General features: G+C 41.5%; 1 protein-coding gene across 1 annotated transcript in view; it reads left to right on the top strand.

Annotated features, from left to right (window-relative positions):
* The window catches only part of vps50 (VPS50 subunit of EARP/GARPII complex), a 70094-nt gene that overhangs the window by 31785 nt on the left and 22282 nt on the right, over positions 1-16027 (top strand). Inside the window, exons 11-18 of the mRNA XM_029443697.1 lie at positions 6526-6614; positions 6868-6962; positions 7903-8001; positions 9520-9610; positions 10791-10976; positions 12714-12829; positions 14168-14274; positions 15679-15800. Of these exons, the coding sequence (XP_029299557.1) occupies positions 6526-6614; positions 6868-6962; positions 7903-8001; positions 9520-9610; positions 10791-10976; positions 12714-12829; positions 14168-14274; positions 15679-15800 (905 nt within the window). The remainder of the gene's footprint in view (positions 1-6525; positions 6615-6867; positions 6963-7902; positions 8002-9519; positions 9611-10790; positions 10977-12713; positions 12830-14167; positions 14275-15678; positions 15801-16027) is intronic.

The raw sequence follows: 16027 nt of genomic DNA, 5'->3' as shown, positions 1-16027 counted from the left end.
AGGTGATGAAGCATGAATGATGCATTTCTTCTTTTGGAAATGCGTCATGACTCCAAGCTTATACAAACAGGACTTATATTTCCAGCTGTTTCAGTTCAGGATCGTACTATTAACAGATAAAAGTATGACTTTTTCCTCATGGGGTTGTTTTTCATGTCGTCCTCAGTGACATTCTTGACCTCCCGATATCATTTAGTACCAAACATTCTACCTGTTTTATCAATTTATTTAGAAAAGAAAAGTTATTTTTGTACATTTTGTGACGATAACAGTGTAAAGTACGACGACTCTCCACTGGAAACTCCGTAAAGCTGCACTCCTGTTACGGCCCATTTAGAACAGCAAGACGACTGAACTCCACATCTGTCCAAACCCAAAGCTTATGTCTGGATCAACAAGAAACGTCTTGCTTGTGTCGCAGCTTCTATCCACCCTGCCTACAGTGAGCCAGTTGTGAAAACATCAGCCTCGAGAAGCTCTTACCAGTGTCAGAAAAGAAACCGGACTGAATTTGGTCTGTAGCGCTTTTTTGCAGCTCATCCCTGTTTATATTATTTGTCTTTCCCAAGGACTGTTAAGTAGCTGCAAATACAGAACTGTCAAATGATCTGCTACCTTCCTGCTGCGAATCAAAAGGTAGCTCATTTCCATTTCTCTGCAGAATTCATTAGGCAAATGGATGAGGACACAAAGATGTCCGGTGTCATGCTAAGTCCTCAGAATCCTCATTAGATGCGATCTTCTTCGCAGGGGAAAGGACATCCACCACATTCCCTTTCGTGAAGCCCATCTATCATCTCACTATTTGATTAGCTGTCACCTATATCCTCTGTGTAAAGGTGTCCCCAACCCTGGCTTTGTCCTGGCTTTCACCTTTCTCTCTTATTTTTACCCCAGTGTGTGTGTGTGTGTGTGTGTGTGTGTGTGTGTGTGTGTGTGTGTGTGTGTGTGTGTGTGTGTGTGTGTGTGTGTGTGTGTGTGTGTGTGTGTGTGTGTGTGTGTGTGTGTGTGTGGGGTCCTTCAGAGTAATGATTTACTGTACAGGCTTTGTCTCATTTGTCGAAGAACATGACCTCCGCAGACACTGACCTCACACAAAGAGGCCAGACCCACTGAAGATTGCTCCTCTTCTGTCACACACACACACACACACACACACACACACCTCCATAGAAATGCTCAAGAAGAGCATCCCATTGCATTTAAGCCTGTTGCCACATATTGAGCTGTTCAGTGTAATCTTTCAGTAATTAATCTTGCCACTTGATGAAAAAGAAAAGGTTGTTTCAGGAAGTCACATATGCCGGTGTGGTATCCCTATCTCACGGAGGGGGGGGGGTGGTGAGAGCACTTGAGTGTGTGAAATCCAATAACCATGGCCAGTTTGTAACGTGTTGATACAGGGCATGTTGGCTAATATTGAAACGTAAGGCGGCTCTCTGCTCTGCTACGATAAAGAAAAGGATCAGTTTTCCGCTGTCGTGGTGAGAGTTGGCCTTCACACCTCATTAATGTTCGGCTTTAACATGGCATATACACTAAACTACGGAGCATGCTATGTGAAATAACTTTACTCCCCTCTAACGGTACAATTATTTCTTTGATTGACCCATTTCATCTTACTTCTCTGTTCATGCAGACCTTCTCTGAGTCAAGTTAGCAACAATGTAATCAAATACGTTTCTCTTTATAGGTTTCTGCTTATAGGTCCGTCAAATGCATCTCCTTTAAAGGACTTCCTGGTTGGAAGTTGCATACAGCATTGCGACCAAGCCTTTCAACACATTAAGCTGTGCATGTCAATTAAAAAAAGAACATTTGTTTGGCTCATACTGCACCAAATCAGCGTTGAATAAATAAATAAAAAGATATAGGATATTAAGTGAGGTTTATTAACTATGTGGTACAAAGCCACAGGCCAATGCTACCCAGCTGTATCCTAGTGCAGAGGTATCATACTTCTTTTTCCAGTTTCTCACAATTACTAATTGTTTCCATTTTGATTGTGTTGTTATGTTATTATGAAACCATAAGCCTTGTTTTCACTTTTGCTTTGCTACATGCAAATGCTCCTGTTCGATGAGTCATAGTTTGAAACCAGTAGGGAGCTTAGCCCCCTGTGGGTGTCCTGTGAGGTACCAAGAACTCCGTCACCCACAATGCCACCAAAGGTCAAACACTGGTTAACGCCTACTGATTGGCACAAGATGGCTTTCCCCATCATTCACCTTTCCTCCCTCTCTGTAGTAACACTTTTAAGGACCAGGATTGAAGCTTTCTAAGTAGATAACCTGGACAGCAACCAAGTATGGGCCATTAATGGGGATATAGGGATTTTAAAAAATGGATGGAAAATAATACTTTATTCTATGGAATAAAAACATTATGGCTTTAGAAATCACATATAAAGCATCAATAAACACTTTTTCTTTTATTGAGTTTTTGTTACTACTTTGGTGGCTTCATACATAGAAACCTGTTAATGGCAGACTGCCAGCTCAATTGTCACTATAAGATTTTATGAGGTTTTAAATTTAGCCAGGTGTTATATACAAGACCACTGATCCTCAAACTGGAGTCTTATATAATGATGTGACTTTGTTTCCACCTCATTTAAAGTGGGATTACATTTAGAGTCTGAAACAAAGTTTTTATAGACAAGGGAATTCTCATTTTTAATTAGAAGTATTGAGTACAGCTTTTAGAAATATTAGTTACTTAATACTATTTCAAAGTATTGCAATTAGTTTTGGATCTTTTTCCTTTGACACAGCCTTACTCTGTGTGGCACACCTAATACCTCTCTCACCTTAGTCGGGGCTTTGATTTCACAACCTCAGTTTCACTTTGTCTGTGTTTGCTCTTTATTTCTCACTCCCACTACCGTCCTTGTGCTCATTAAAGGAAACCCAGTTATGTCAAGTTGCCTCATCACCATGTCTCCCAAGCCCTCTGCGAATGATGCAATTGTTTAAACTAGTTCTGTCTTTATTAATGATTCATATTACAGCCAATGTTATTGGGGTCTCAAGGACGATGTTTGAAACCCACCAGTTTAGGACATCCTTTGAAATGCCAAGGCATGTTTGATTAAACCCTGCCACAATGTCTTTATAAGATATCATGACTAGTGTTACTCCAACATGATATTATTGGCTGTGGAGGTAATGTGAAAGGAAAGGATGCCAACGGATTGAATTTAAAATGCGTCATGAGTACACTCCCAGTGAAGGTCAGAATCTGAAGTGAATTGGAACAGCACGTATTTCAAATAAATCCAAATACCATGGGAAAACATGAAGTGTCACATCCATTTCTGAGTCTGATGATTGCAATCTGTCTGTGGCAGGAGAAGATAAGCGTCCATGATAAAGCTAATTTAAAGATAGTTAAATTTGATCTACTGTTGTGAAAGTGCTATCTTCTCGTCCAACCAATAATCGTTCTGGTCTGGTGCGAAGCTTTCCCTCTCCAGAGGGATAAGATACACCTGACCATGTCAAGTTATAGCTTTTAAGATTCCCATTATAGTTTTGAGAGAACAGGTAGAAATTGAGTGAGACGAGTGTTAGTGGAAGATGCAGATAATGAAGATAGCGGTTGAAGGAAAACACTATTCTAGAAAACTTCTCAAAGTTTTTTTCCACTTGTTTTAATAAGATGCATTGTTTGAACTTAATGCTAAAGCTAAACCTTTTGTTAAGATGGACAATTATTGCAGTGGATATTCAGAGACATTGGCTTACCCTATAAAGATGTTTAAGGGAAAGTGCCTTGTTCCAAGCAATTGCAACAAATTTAACTTGACATGAATTCCTCTGGAGGATTCTTCTCCTCTTTGGTGTATTGAGCCTCCTGTCAGAATCTATAATAAGGCCGGGCAGATCCCCTCTTCTGCTAATTGTATGCCTCAGTGTACGATTAGCACAGGTCCTGTGGGTACAGTGATGGTCTACATACAGACTGATGAAAAATAATTTCTGAAAAGCTTGTGAGGTGTTCTTCTTCCGCTTGGTTTCTCAGAGAGGTGATCAGCGAATAGAGAAGTTAATGATTAACTTATGATTGATGAATCATGGCTAAGACTACTTCACCAATTTAGCATTGCAGTTCTGTAATATTTTCAGTCTCCCAATGGACAGTTTGAAGAAATAAGAGTGTTACAAGTTAATGCAGCAGAAGCCACAATCAGAGATGAGGGGCGGGCTTTTTTTTTATTCCAACCCCAACCACCGCTGACTCGAGTCAATCTATCAGACTTCACTCAGCTCCCTCTGGAGCCACTAAAAAGCTTTACACAACCTTTTTCTCACATGCAGTAGTGCTCCCCCAAGACCTGTACACAGACTTTGATGTGGACAATAGGTGGAGTTCCCCTTTAAGTATGTGATTGAAAACGGATATAGTCGGCATTCCCTGGGCATTGGCTCCATCGGTTTTCCATGTTAAAAGCATCATGGTAACTGATTTAGTTTCTTTAGAGTTAGCGGGTAATATATGCTATTGTCCCAGGGTTACCCTTCAATATCTATAGAGTCACACCTGAATAAATCCACTGCTCTTTACAGCTTAAGCGTTCATTTTTAAACACCTCGTGTTGGTGAATGAAATAATAATACCATCACAGACTGAGAGGTTTCTGAGGAGCTTTGATTAATCCAGGTTCACTGATCCCCCCCCCCCCCCCCCCCCCCACACACTTCTGTCTTTTGGTTTAGGTTTTTCATGTCTTTTAACCTCTTGAGGTCCCTTTTGATGGTGTTTCTTTATTCCTTTAAGGTGCTCAATAACTCCTCACTCTCCACATCTTCTTCAACTCTTCCTGCCCTTTCTCTTGCTCTCTGTCATTACACTGTCATTTATTTAATTCAATACAGTATACACTGTGTGTAGGTGTAATTAAATTGATGTTTGTAATGAATGGGCTTTTTGTTCTGGTGTCTAAGGTAAGGATATGTTTGATAAGCAATTTTTCTATTGAGTACCAATTTTTCCTATAAATGTGACTCTAAGTGTAACTCTGTTTGTTGTAAGGACCCGCCAAATGGCAAGAGATATCGTCTTGCTCAGAAGACAAACACCTCACCCAGCAGGTTCCGTGTACAGTGGCTGTGTTTTGACTACAGTTTGGAGTCAAGCTGAGTTAAATGATCTGTTTGTATGTTTAAGGCTTTTGGTCTTTCAACCATCTCACTGCTTCAGAATAAGAAAAACACTCCCCCGTGATTCATGCCTGTCTCCCTTGTTTTCTCTGACTAATGTGTCCGACCATCATCTGGTTTAATAGTTAATGAAGGGCAGCGTGTGCGACGTCAATCACATCGAGATCCACACGTATTCTGTCGGTGACACATTTATGTCTCCTTCAGTGCTCTTAAACTGAAGTCGAAAGTCTTGGAAATGTTTGCTTAATCTGTTCCCCTGCCTCTGATTGGCGCACATGGAGACGGCTTCACTGTGTGGATTGACCAAATTGTTCCTTCCCGTGTCCACAAGCATATTCCCCGTAAAATCACACTAAATCCATTAGAGGAGGGGTAGCTCTACAGCCGACCCTGACATCTGGCCTTATTGTAGATTTTTAAAAGTATATATTTAATGTGTAAAAGAGGGTGTGTCTAGGTATATTATGCCCATGATCAAAAGACAAGATAAGCCATAAAAGATAAGTCTTCCCAATAAGATAAAGGGATTTACTGTAATGTGGGATGTTCAGCCCCCTGCTTGTTGACTCGCAGGGCTGCTGCCGGCTTTTCCGTGAGATTCACTTCCAAGCAGAGCAAGCAGCTTGGAAATGGAAGTTGATTGGAGCACTTTTCAGACAGATGGAAAGTAGTGCAGCCACTGTGACATTGTAGCCTCTTCAGCGTCTGCTTCACATGGTTCTCTATCCGATCGATGAGAAGAAAAACACTTAAAGCACACGCACAAAAAGAGAGCCGATAGAGGTGGAACTACGCTCACTAGAGATGTTGGTTTAATTCTCTGTCTGCCTGACTGTGACCAGGTCCTCGGCACATTAAAAGTGTCAGGAGTGTCATATTGGGTTCTAGGTTGCTGTCAGTCTTCGCTCTCTTGAGGGACTCTGTGACCTAAGCTGTCAAATGTTGTCAAATGCTGACTGACGTACACTACTGTACAGAAAGTCTTCAGCTAAAATCCCTGCTGTCTACATGGTCAAAGTAACAATGAAGGACAATACTCCCACGCACAACTACGCCACATTTCTCTGTTCATATTAGAATGAACTTCATTTCTTATCATTATCAAAGGAAAGTTTTTTCATTTGCTTCTTCATCAACCATAAGAAGAGTCTGTTCTTTTTACTCTTGCGTGGATTGTTATCCAGTCTGCTCACGTATCATTTGTGCAGATGTCCATTGAAAAGAAGTAAATGAAATCCTTTTCAGTCGTGCTGACAAGACAACGAATAGATAAATAAAGTAGATAAGGGGGAAAAGTAATTGTATCAGTCTCGTTATTAGTTTTTAATCTGTCTGTGTGCTTTTGCTTGAATACCCCCAGGTGACGCAGCAGCAGAGTCTGACGAGTCGGTGGTGGACCGCAGCTATGTGAAGAAAAAGCTGGAGCATGGACTGACACGGATCTGGCAGGTTGGAAAAAATAGTGTATTTTCTTATCTTCCCTCGTGTTGTTCTCCACCACGGATATGAATGCAACGAGGTCTTTGTTCTGTTTCATGTGTACATGTTCTTACCGCCTCGACTGTGGTCCTTCCTAAAGCTGCCGTGACTCGTCCTCCCTCTCTCCTCGTCCTCCTTTATTCTTTCCCCCAGAGTTCTGTTCAACAGAGTTGCTCAATCACAAGTTCACTAATCACCATTTCCTTCTCTTTTGTCTCCTCAGGACGTCCAGTTGAAAGCGAAGGCCTACATCTTGGGGACAGACATGTCTAACTTCAAATACGACGATTTCATTGTGGTGCTTGACGTCATTAGCAGGTACGCCGCAGAACCAGAGAAGTCAGCTCGTCCTTGTTTCCGCTAATTGGCCATCATTATCTCGCTATCGCTGTCCCTTTCTCCGTCATGCCTTTTCTTTTTTTTCAGGTTGATATATTTTCCCATGCAGTCTTTCTGTTCTTTTGAGTCACTTACTCACTAACTGACATAATTACACACAAACACAACATGCTCCTTTGTCCACTGTTCTTATGTGTGTACATGCTGTAGATGAGATGTTCTGAAACAGCTGTTTGCCTAGTCAGATTCCTAAAAAAGAAATATCAATTGGTTATTTTTTTAGATCGCTTACTTTAGATGCCGGCTTTTGTGGTCCTTTTTCTTCAATACCACTGCAATCAGCACATGGTCTGTCCCTTGACTGGCTGTTTACATGGTGTCTCTGTGCTTCTGCTGCCTCTGCTGTCAGTCCAACACGCACAGCGCTCTTCCTCCAGAGGCTTTGAACAAAAGAGCATTTAGAAGATTCTTTAAAGCATAGGTCTTCACCAGGGGGTCCGCGGTGGTACTGCAGGGGGGTCGCAAAATTGTTTGTAGATAAAGCAATTAAAAAAGTTTTTTTTTACTTTCCCATTCACATTTCTCTTCGTCTTCCAAAAAAGTGTGTTAAATGTGTTAGACCCTTACGACCAGATTTTGTGGTGTTGTTTTATTCTAGAAAACCTCATTGGTTTCTTGAAAGTAAAACAATATACTTTTTATTGCTCTCGTGTGCACACTTTACCTCTCTTTACCTAATAGTATAAATGGTATAATATTCCTCATTAGACAACCATAAACAAGTCCAATTGTTCGCCTTCTACGCGTCGTCTCTCTAGTGCATCAGATAACTTCACCAGAGACAAATCCCTTTGTCTCATGTCTTCCATTTCTACTTTTTCCTCCTTTATTTATTCCTTCTTTCAAACCTCTCTTCCAGGCTGATGCAGGTGGGTGAGGAGTTCTGCAGCAGTAAGTCAGAGGTCCTGCAGGAATCTATCAAACGGCAGAGTGTCAACTACTTTAAAAACTATCACAGGTAAGATGTCTCCATTGCTTCTGGATCATCACAATTACACACTCCTTCTGCTCATTCACTGAACTGATAGGATTGATCGTGTCTGAACAATTAGACGTAGAATGCATGAATCTGACGTGCAGTCCCCCCGTTCCACATGAGTTAAAAGAAGGTTGTTGAGACTATCGTAAATGAAACTGATTCTCAGAAACTTTTATACACAATCACAACCATTGGCTGCCTTGATCATGCTCTATTCCCAGCGCAACCCTCTTAGGGGGGTAGATGTGTAATTACACGGTAACACTCACTGAGCTGGAAGCGCGTTTACCTCTTGATTACGTCACCCCCTGCCAACCGCATGAATATGTATGCTTTCACACAGACGGCGCCACATCATCACGTGTGATTTGCATTGATCAGTCTTGTGATTACCTGTCAGGAATCATTGATAGGATTATTGAAAAGCTTCATTCCTGTGACACAGCAGGCAGACACAGAGGCATGAAGGGATGCATCTTAAGGTTAGAGATGATCTCGGTGTGAAATTCTAATTAGAAAATTAAAAGAGGTGAGCGGTAGAGGTGAGATAAGAAGAAGCGGAGGCATTATAAAGGCACATAATCAACCCTTCCAGTGTGTCCATGTGCACACATTCTCTTACATACTCGCACTGCTGCACTGGCGGCCAGGAGGCTTCATCTGCATCTTTCTTTACGTTAGGTTTGTGTCATTACCAAAGAGATTATGCATCAGTGAACTCTGACTGGCTGATGCCGGTATTTGTCCGTCGGCTGCCTGCAGTAACACACTCAGTCATCGGGGTGGCGCCAAAAACATACATTTGAATAACTCAACAGCAATGTCACTTTGTCATGACCTTGACCTTGTTGTGAGCAGTTTCACGTAGGAACTAGTTTCTTTCTACCCAACTACAACCGTCTAACCGCACAGAAGGAAGCGTGCATCTACTCGTGGACGAGAGGCTCGTGCTCACTCGTTGCCGTGTGCAGTGTGAACTCTCTTTTAATGTCCCTTAAATTCTCAATGCATTACATTTGAGGAAAATAATATTAAAATGCAATTGATATCCCTGTTTTTTATTTCTGTATCACAAGGTTTCATTGTCTCTTGCCGCTGCTCCATGTTCCTTCACTTCTTGTACTTCAAACACCTTTAAGACAAGTCACACGGGCTGCTGCAGTGTTTGACGTCAACACTGCTCCGACATGTCACACAGAAAGACTTAATATTGACCTAGCTGGTGACCATCCTGGAGCCGTCATGACAGTTAACATGGAAACATCTGGCACACGCACTCACACCTCACACACACCCCTCTTCCTTTTCACTGTGCATCAGTGACCTTTGTAGGCTTTTTTATGTCGGCACATTTAATCTCAGGCCGCATATAAACAGACTTAAACATGCTGCTGGCATAAGGTCAGTAATGGACTTGTTGACTTCTCCTTTTTGACTTTTTATTCCTCTTGTCTTCCTCCATCCCCGTTCCTTTTGTCTTTCTTCTCATCCCCTCAGGGCACGACTGGAAGAGCTCAGGATGTTTCTGGAAAATGAGACGTGGGAACTCTGCCCAGTCAAGTCTAACTTCAACATCTCCCAGCTCCATGTGAGTAAGAATCAATCGCATCGCTGGCTCGAGAGGAGGTGACAAGGAGGGAGACCACACAATCAAATAACTTTGGGCTATGGTTTAATTAAGTACATGATACACAAAGCACAATAATAATAGCAGGCAGCAGGCCCAGCCTGCTCAGGTGTACTGCATCAGTGACGAGGAGATGACGAGGTCTCAGCTCCACCAATCAACCTCCTGAAACACATGTTAAGCACACAGCCTGGGAAGGACAGGACAGCCACCTCTGTAAACAGGCAATGTCCTTTAACCCTGTAAACCCTGCTGTGCACTAACGTTGTGTTTCAACAGACTGCTAGTACTATGAAAATATGCGTAAATATGATCATGTAACATATGTATTGTTAGATTACACTCATATCTTTAAAGTCACTGTGGACATTTTTTTAAATAATGCCCTGCTGGAAAAGAATTCAAGGTATCCTGAACAATATACAACTGAAAATGTGAAAAACTTGATGGTATCAGTGCACTGAAATTCTTATCTTTGTAATATTCCACATATTTGGTTGATTTATGTTCTGAATTGTTACAATCATGCCCACATTGTGATTGTTTTGCTCATCTTTGGCACCTGTTTTTATCTCTAAAGTTGTTCTCAAGCACTACATAACATTTTTGACTACAAAGGATCCGTTTGAAATTATTTCAGTTCATAAACTCGGAGCGTTCCCTAATTAATAATTAAAACAGGAAGGTTTGATACTTAATACCATCTACTGCCTAAGGAGAGCCCATTGTTGAAGGTCAATAACTTGAAAGGGAACAAACAAGAAAAATCATGCAAGAACAAGCATGCTGTCTTGCAAGCAGGCCGTTATGTTTCTTTGCCTTTGGGCCAAGATATCCATGAGAACATGCACCTGAAAACTTACATGACCTGTCTGGTTGTGATGTTCATAGATCTCCAGTGCATTCTCCATTTCCTACCACTGTTATCTGCCTTATCACGATAGCTGATTTGCAAATGCAGCCATTAATAATTGGCAAGATGTTATACTGTAGACCTTTCTGTAAGATAATAATGGGTTGAGTTCTAAAATGCTCAAGTTTCTAAACCTTAGTTTCTCATATGTGCCTCATAACTAACTTCATACCAAACGTGAGCATACTGAACAATCTGTCTCTTTCCCCATCTTCATCCCCAATCCAGGAGTTTAAGTTCATGGGCCAGTGTCGTTCTCCGTCCGTTTCCCCGAGCAGACAGGCCGCGTCCTCGACCAGGCAGACTCAAGAGGAGCTGTCTCTGTTCCAGCAGTACCTTCAGGAAGGAAACCCCTTTGAGATGCATACTGAGCAAAAAGAGGACGAGACAGAGGACGTGCTGGCATCTAACGGGGTAAGGGGAAACTGCAAACACATGTTTCCAATTGGTGCCTGTTTAAATGTTTAGAATGAGTTATATTAGTGTGAAATATGGGTTACCCAGTTGGTCAAAAGGCCTGCAAAAACAGTTTATAGTTATACATGAGACACGGTAGTACTTGTGCTCAGATATTGGTTAATTGTCTTGTCTTTCCTTATGTGGAGCGTGAACAGAGCTTATATAATGATAAGTCAAGTTGTTCACCAGTTAAATACACCCACTTATCATAAGTATGTCTAATTAAAAAAAGCTACCTGTTGAGGTACATCCCCGAACAAGTTAATAAAGAGCCAAGTTGATTAATTGATTAAACTCTCTGGTACCTCATTAACCCGTAGGAGTCGACCGTCACGCCGGCGTGATCAGATCACCCGTTCAAGTCGGCTCCACATAAAAAGAAAACAACGGTCCGGCCAACATTGCTGCTTCTGTCAAAAGTACTGGCTTGAAACTCTATGCCCGTCTTTGTTTCATGCAAATAGACCCAGTGAAAACGGAGATACGATGATATAAAGTTGCTACAAAAATATTTTTGCGCATGCAAATGTAGCATCCCGCTTATTCTGCACCCCACGCCGACCCCTCCAAGGAAACAGAAGCTCTCATGTTGCTGACCGCATAGAGCACGTAGACACACTCGCATGAACACTGGTTATATAGGTGAATAAAACAAATACCAAACATTGTCATGCTAAACATTTCGTAATGGGGTTTAGTAAGGCAGAATCAAAAGTATGCGAAAACGGTGGAGCACAAACACTCAAGCTGTCTTTATGGTTTTTGGTTAGCTACACTGCTTCTTTAGGGCAGGGTCGCTGCTAGCATGACAGGTTAGCTTCTTGCTAAGCAGCTAGCAGCCTGAACGTCTGCCTCTCTTTGTTACAGACCGAGGAGAGAAGAAAACAAACCTAATCTATGTCAAGGCTTCTATAGGGTTCAACCAGATATCTATAACACGGATCCAGAGATCCAGAGAATATTGCCTAGTTCTGTGGATGTTCTACACATGTGCTCCTCCTTATATCTAAAGTATAAAGACCAAAATCAGTTCTTTCTATTTTTGCCGTACAAAACAGTATTTCTCTTTAAGAATGGGGCGAATAAATTACACAGGTGCCTCCGGACACCTTGACACATCAACCACTTTTTCTTTTTAATATAATGATATGTTTTCTCTCCAGGCTCAACAATAAAAGCAATATTGCATTATCTAACATGACAGGCTTACTGAAGCCCTAGCTTGGCTCACTCTTAAGCTTGTAATCCTTTCCATATGCATGTTGTGCTGCTTGAGCTTGCCGTTAAGGACAATGAATATATTGTCCTATTTCAGGGGAGCTTTAACCAGACTCTCCTCTGGGATGTGAATTCATTTTCTGCTTTTCGTCCACAAGACAGTCATTTCATGGTTATGCACCCATTGGAGCTAAAAGATGGGGATGTTATACTTTCTTTTCAATTATTCTTTTATATAATTTAATCACAGCCCTTTAATGCAATTTGGTTTCACAGCGTTTTCTAGTGACACGATTTCCGCATGGCATCTTTTGTTTCACACTTGTCTTTAACAACTGCTGATGTGTCAGCAAAGTTTCACAGCATGTTAACAGTGTTGGACTTGCTTTTATCCCTTTTTACTCACTTAATAGCTTCTGCATATCTTCTTTACACTGGCCCTTTGAACACTTTTTTGTTTTCACAATTCTCAAGTACGAGTCAGACGAGCTGGAGAAGAGTGTGTATCAAGATTACGACAGCGACAGCGACCCCGAGGAGCTCAAGCAGGACTTCGTTGACGAGCAGACGGGCGATGCCCCCCTCAAGAGGTCAGTTCCAAGTCAAATTGTTTTACGCCACTTATCACACTGCTCAGGGTATGACATGACGTTACACGGTATATCTATTTCTTCTCCTGTCTATTTCAAATCACAAAATAAAACAATGCTGTGATGTTCTTTTTTAAAGGAGTTTCTAAAAGGATGTGAAGTCGAGCATTACACCACTTTTTATGCATTTAGCAATGATAATTTTAGCTCCCCTCGGCCTAACCCTGTTAAGTAGGCGAAAAGCTTGTATGAAGCTTTTTGTCTATACATGAAAAATTCTCTTTCTTCCCACCTCCGCCTACGTGATTGGTGACTATTGAAAGATTAGTCGCTGTTTAATAAAAGCGGAGGCGACCATGCTCCTCTGCACTGTGTGAAATGATTCATTTTCATTTGAATGAGAAATGTAAATGCAGATAAGGAAAGTTTAGTATCTTTGCTTGTTTTATTATCAGGGTGTGTTGAATTCTAAGGGATGTATAATCAATGCAAACAATTACCATCTTAGACGTAAATATTTATGTCTTCATCACGTTTGTTGCAGCGTGATGGAGTTTTAGATTTTATAACCCTCCTTGTTCAATTATTAATTATATTTCTTTTTCAGTAAGCTGACTAAATGAAATGACTGCGTGTGCATGACGTGGACTGAATTATTAAGAACTTAGGATTGCGTGTGTGTGTGTGTGTTTGTGTATATCTGAGAGCTGACATTACATTTCACACAGGATTTGCTCTGGAAGAAAGACATACAATACCTTTACTTATTCAGGAGCTCCTCATTACAGAAGCATCGTGATAATAATAACTTCCTGTCATGTAATGTACAATGGCTTATTAATGGTATCGTGATGTTCGTGCTCAGCATTGCGTCTCGTTATTTCATAGATCTGACATGCCTCATATTTTTGTTTTAACTCGCTCCAACTTCGATTACATATTCAGTACGCGTCTTGACCCGACATTAACCTTTAGTCACAAATATGCTAATGTCCCGTTCTTATAAGCAGGAATCACTAATGGTTAATTATTGAATGGGTCGCATTGTCCAATAATTAGAATTCCCATGTAATGATTGCTGGCTAATATGGCTCAAGGAGCGGTGTCGGAGGTCTGCTCCCCCAGGATCACCAGTTCACAGACATCACCACCGGGGTCCCTCTGTTGCTCCTGCATTGTGTTCTGATTGATCAATTAGAAGACTGACCCACGCTATGGTTTTTGAACCCGGTCGATCATTGCTGAGGATGAGTGATGTTTCCATATATTACCGAGTCTCTGCTCTTCTCATGACTCTGCCCTACTTTCTCTCTTATCCCCACATCCGGCACGCATCAGTGCGTCCCGAGAGACCATCAGAAGCAAGAAAAAGTCTGACTACAACCTTAATAAGACCAATGCGCCGATCCTCACCAACACCACCCTCAACGTCATCCGTCTTGTCGGTGAGTCACACACATACAGTGCACACTCCACCTCCACACTCCACCCTCCTTGAGAGCGGAGCAGAGTGGGAGTCTTCTATAGCCGGCTGAGATTTCTTTTTTTCCCCTCAATGAAGCCAACAGCTCATTGTGATTCTTACACTCAGGTCTCCTCTGCTCCCTGTGTGACTGGGCTGCGCTAACAACTGTTAGCCTTAACTCTAAGCTTTGACCGTACATTTCCAAAGAGGTGATAAAACGTCTTTGCAACAGGTCTTTGAAGACATCTGGACTCTTCCTTGGCAAAGCGTGACCTTCATGATGTGATTTTCATGTGTGAAATGGAATTAAACCTGGCGGTTATTTTTCCTGCGTGGTTGTATGGCTGAATAAATCTTTAATTTAATGACTTTGCTGCTACATATTTGCTGTTATTCTGTTAGCGTTTCAAACAAAAAGAAATCTGGTCCTGCCAGTTGTTCTCATTCAGTCATCGTCCCTCTTCTTTTCAAAACCTTCCTGCACATTGAGTACACAATAGAATACTTGCTTTCTTTTGTCTTTTTGTTTTTTTAATTTTCAGAAAATGGGTAATTTTAATTTAGAGCTGTGCGGCAAACTGAGTGAAAAGCCAAGCTTTGATTCCAAGAAATCACTTCTAATTCAGTCTGTGCAGCTCTTTGATGGAGACAGATTGCTCCCTGAGTTCTTGGTCTAGAAAGGGCGTGTAGAAAGAGAGTGTGACAGAAATAGTGCTGTCTCTCTAGATTGAGCTTATTTCTTCTCCCCCCACCCCCCATTCATCAGTTCTGAGTCAATGGTAACCTTGTTACACCCCTGTTGCTCTGTACTTATTGCTTTTAGTACCTTCCTGCTAGATTGAATCCTTCCCCTCGAGTTTATGCAAATGCTCCGTGTTCCCGCTGAAGTTCTTCCCTAAAGGTTCCACCATGATTAACTTCCTGTAGTCTAAATCTTTTAATCTCCTATAAGATGTACTTAAGAACAGAAGCATTTCATTAATTGTAAACTTGTCCACCAGGAACCAGGAACACATAAAGCTTGTCTAATAAACTTCTGGCAATATTGCAGTCCAATCGGCGTCGCTCATTGTTTACAGTCCGATTAGCAACTTCAGTTGGGGTTGAGAGACGACATCTATGACCGGATTGTTTCCCAGTTTAATTTTAAGTTAATAAAAAGCGAAATCATCGCCAGACGTTAGTCGATGGGTACCAAGATTTCCTGTTTACCCGCATTCAACCCTGCTCCATCGGGATTGGTCAATACCACTTGGACTACCAACGTAAACCAGAATGCTTCTGACACCAAAGTCTTGTCCCGTTGCCTCCAGATTCTTTATGCTAATGCAGATTCTGTTGACAGAGATTAAACTTCTGGTAACTTTCTGTCATCTCTGAACAGGGAAGTATATGCAGATGATGAACATTCTGAAGCCGATCGCCTTCGATGTCATCCACTGTGTGTCGCAGCTCTTCGACTACTACCTGTACGCTGTATACACCTTCTTTGGACGCAATGACATGGTACGGTATTTCTGAAGCACTACGCTACTGTATGATTACACACTGCATATTTACAATGTTACGCTTTACACTGTCACCATACTATAAAATAGAAAGAAGTCATAACTTTGAGTTCAACACTCACTCACCACGATATGTAGTGTTGGGTCCTTTCATGTGCTTCAGTTGACCTCTACTGTTGTGGACACAATGTGGCGATCTGGGGATCCTGATACATTTCCTAGAGA

Source organism: Cottoperca gobio, chromosome 11 (assembly GCF_900634415.1).
Source record: "Cottoperca gobio chromosome 11, fCotGob3.1, whole genome shotgun sequence".
Taxonomy (NCBI): Eukaryota; Metazoa; Chordata; class Actinopteri; order Perciformes; family Bovichtidae; genus Cottoperca; species Cottoperca gobio.
The sequence above is the reverse complement of the archived record's forward strand: the minus strand, read 5'-3'. Positions and strand labels throughout refer to the sequence as shown.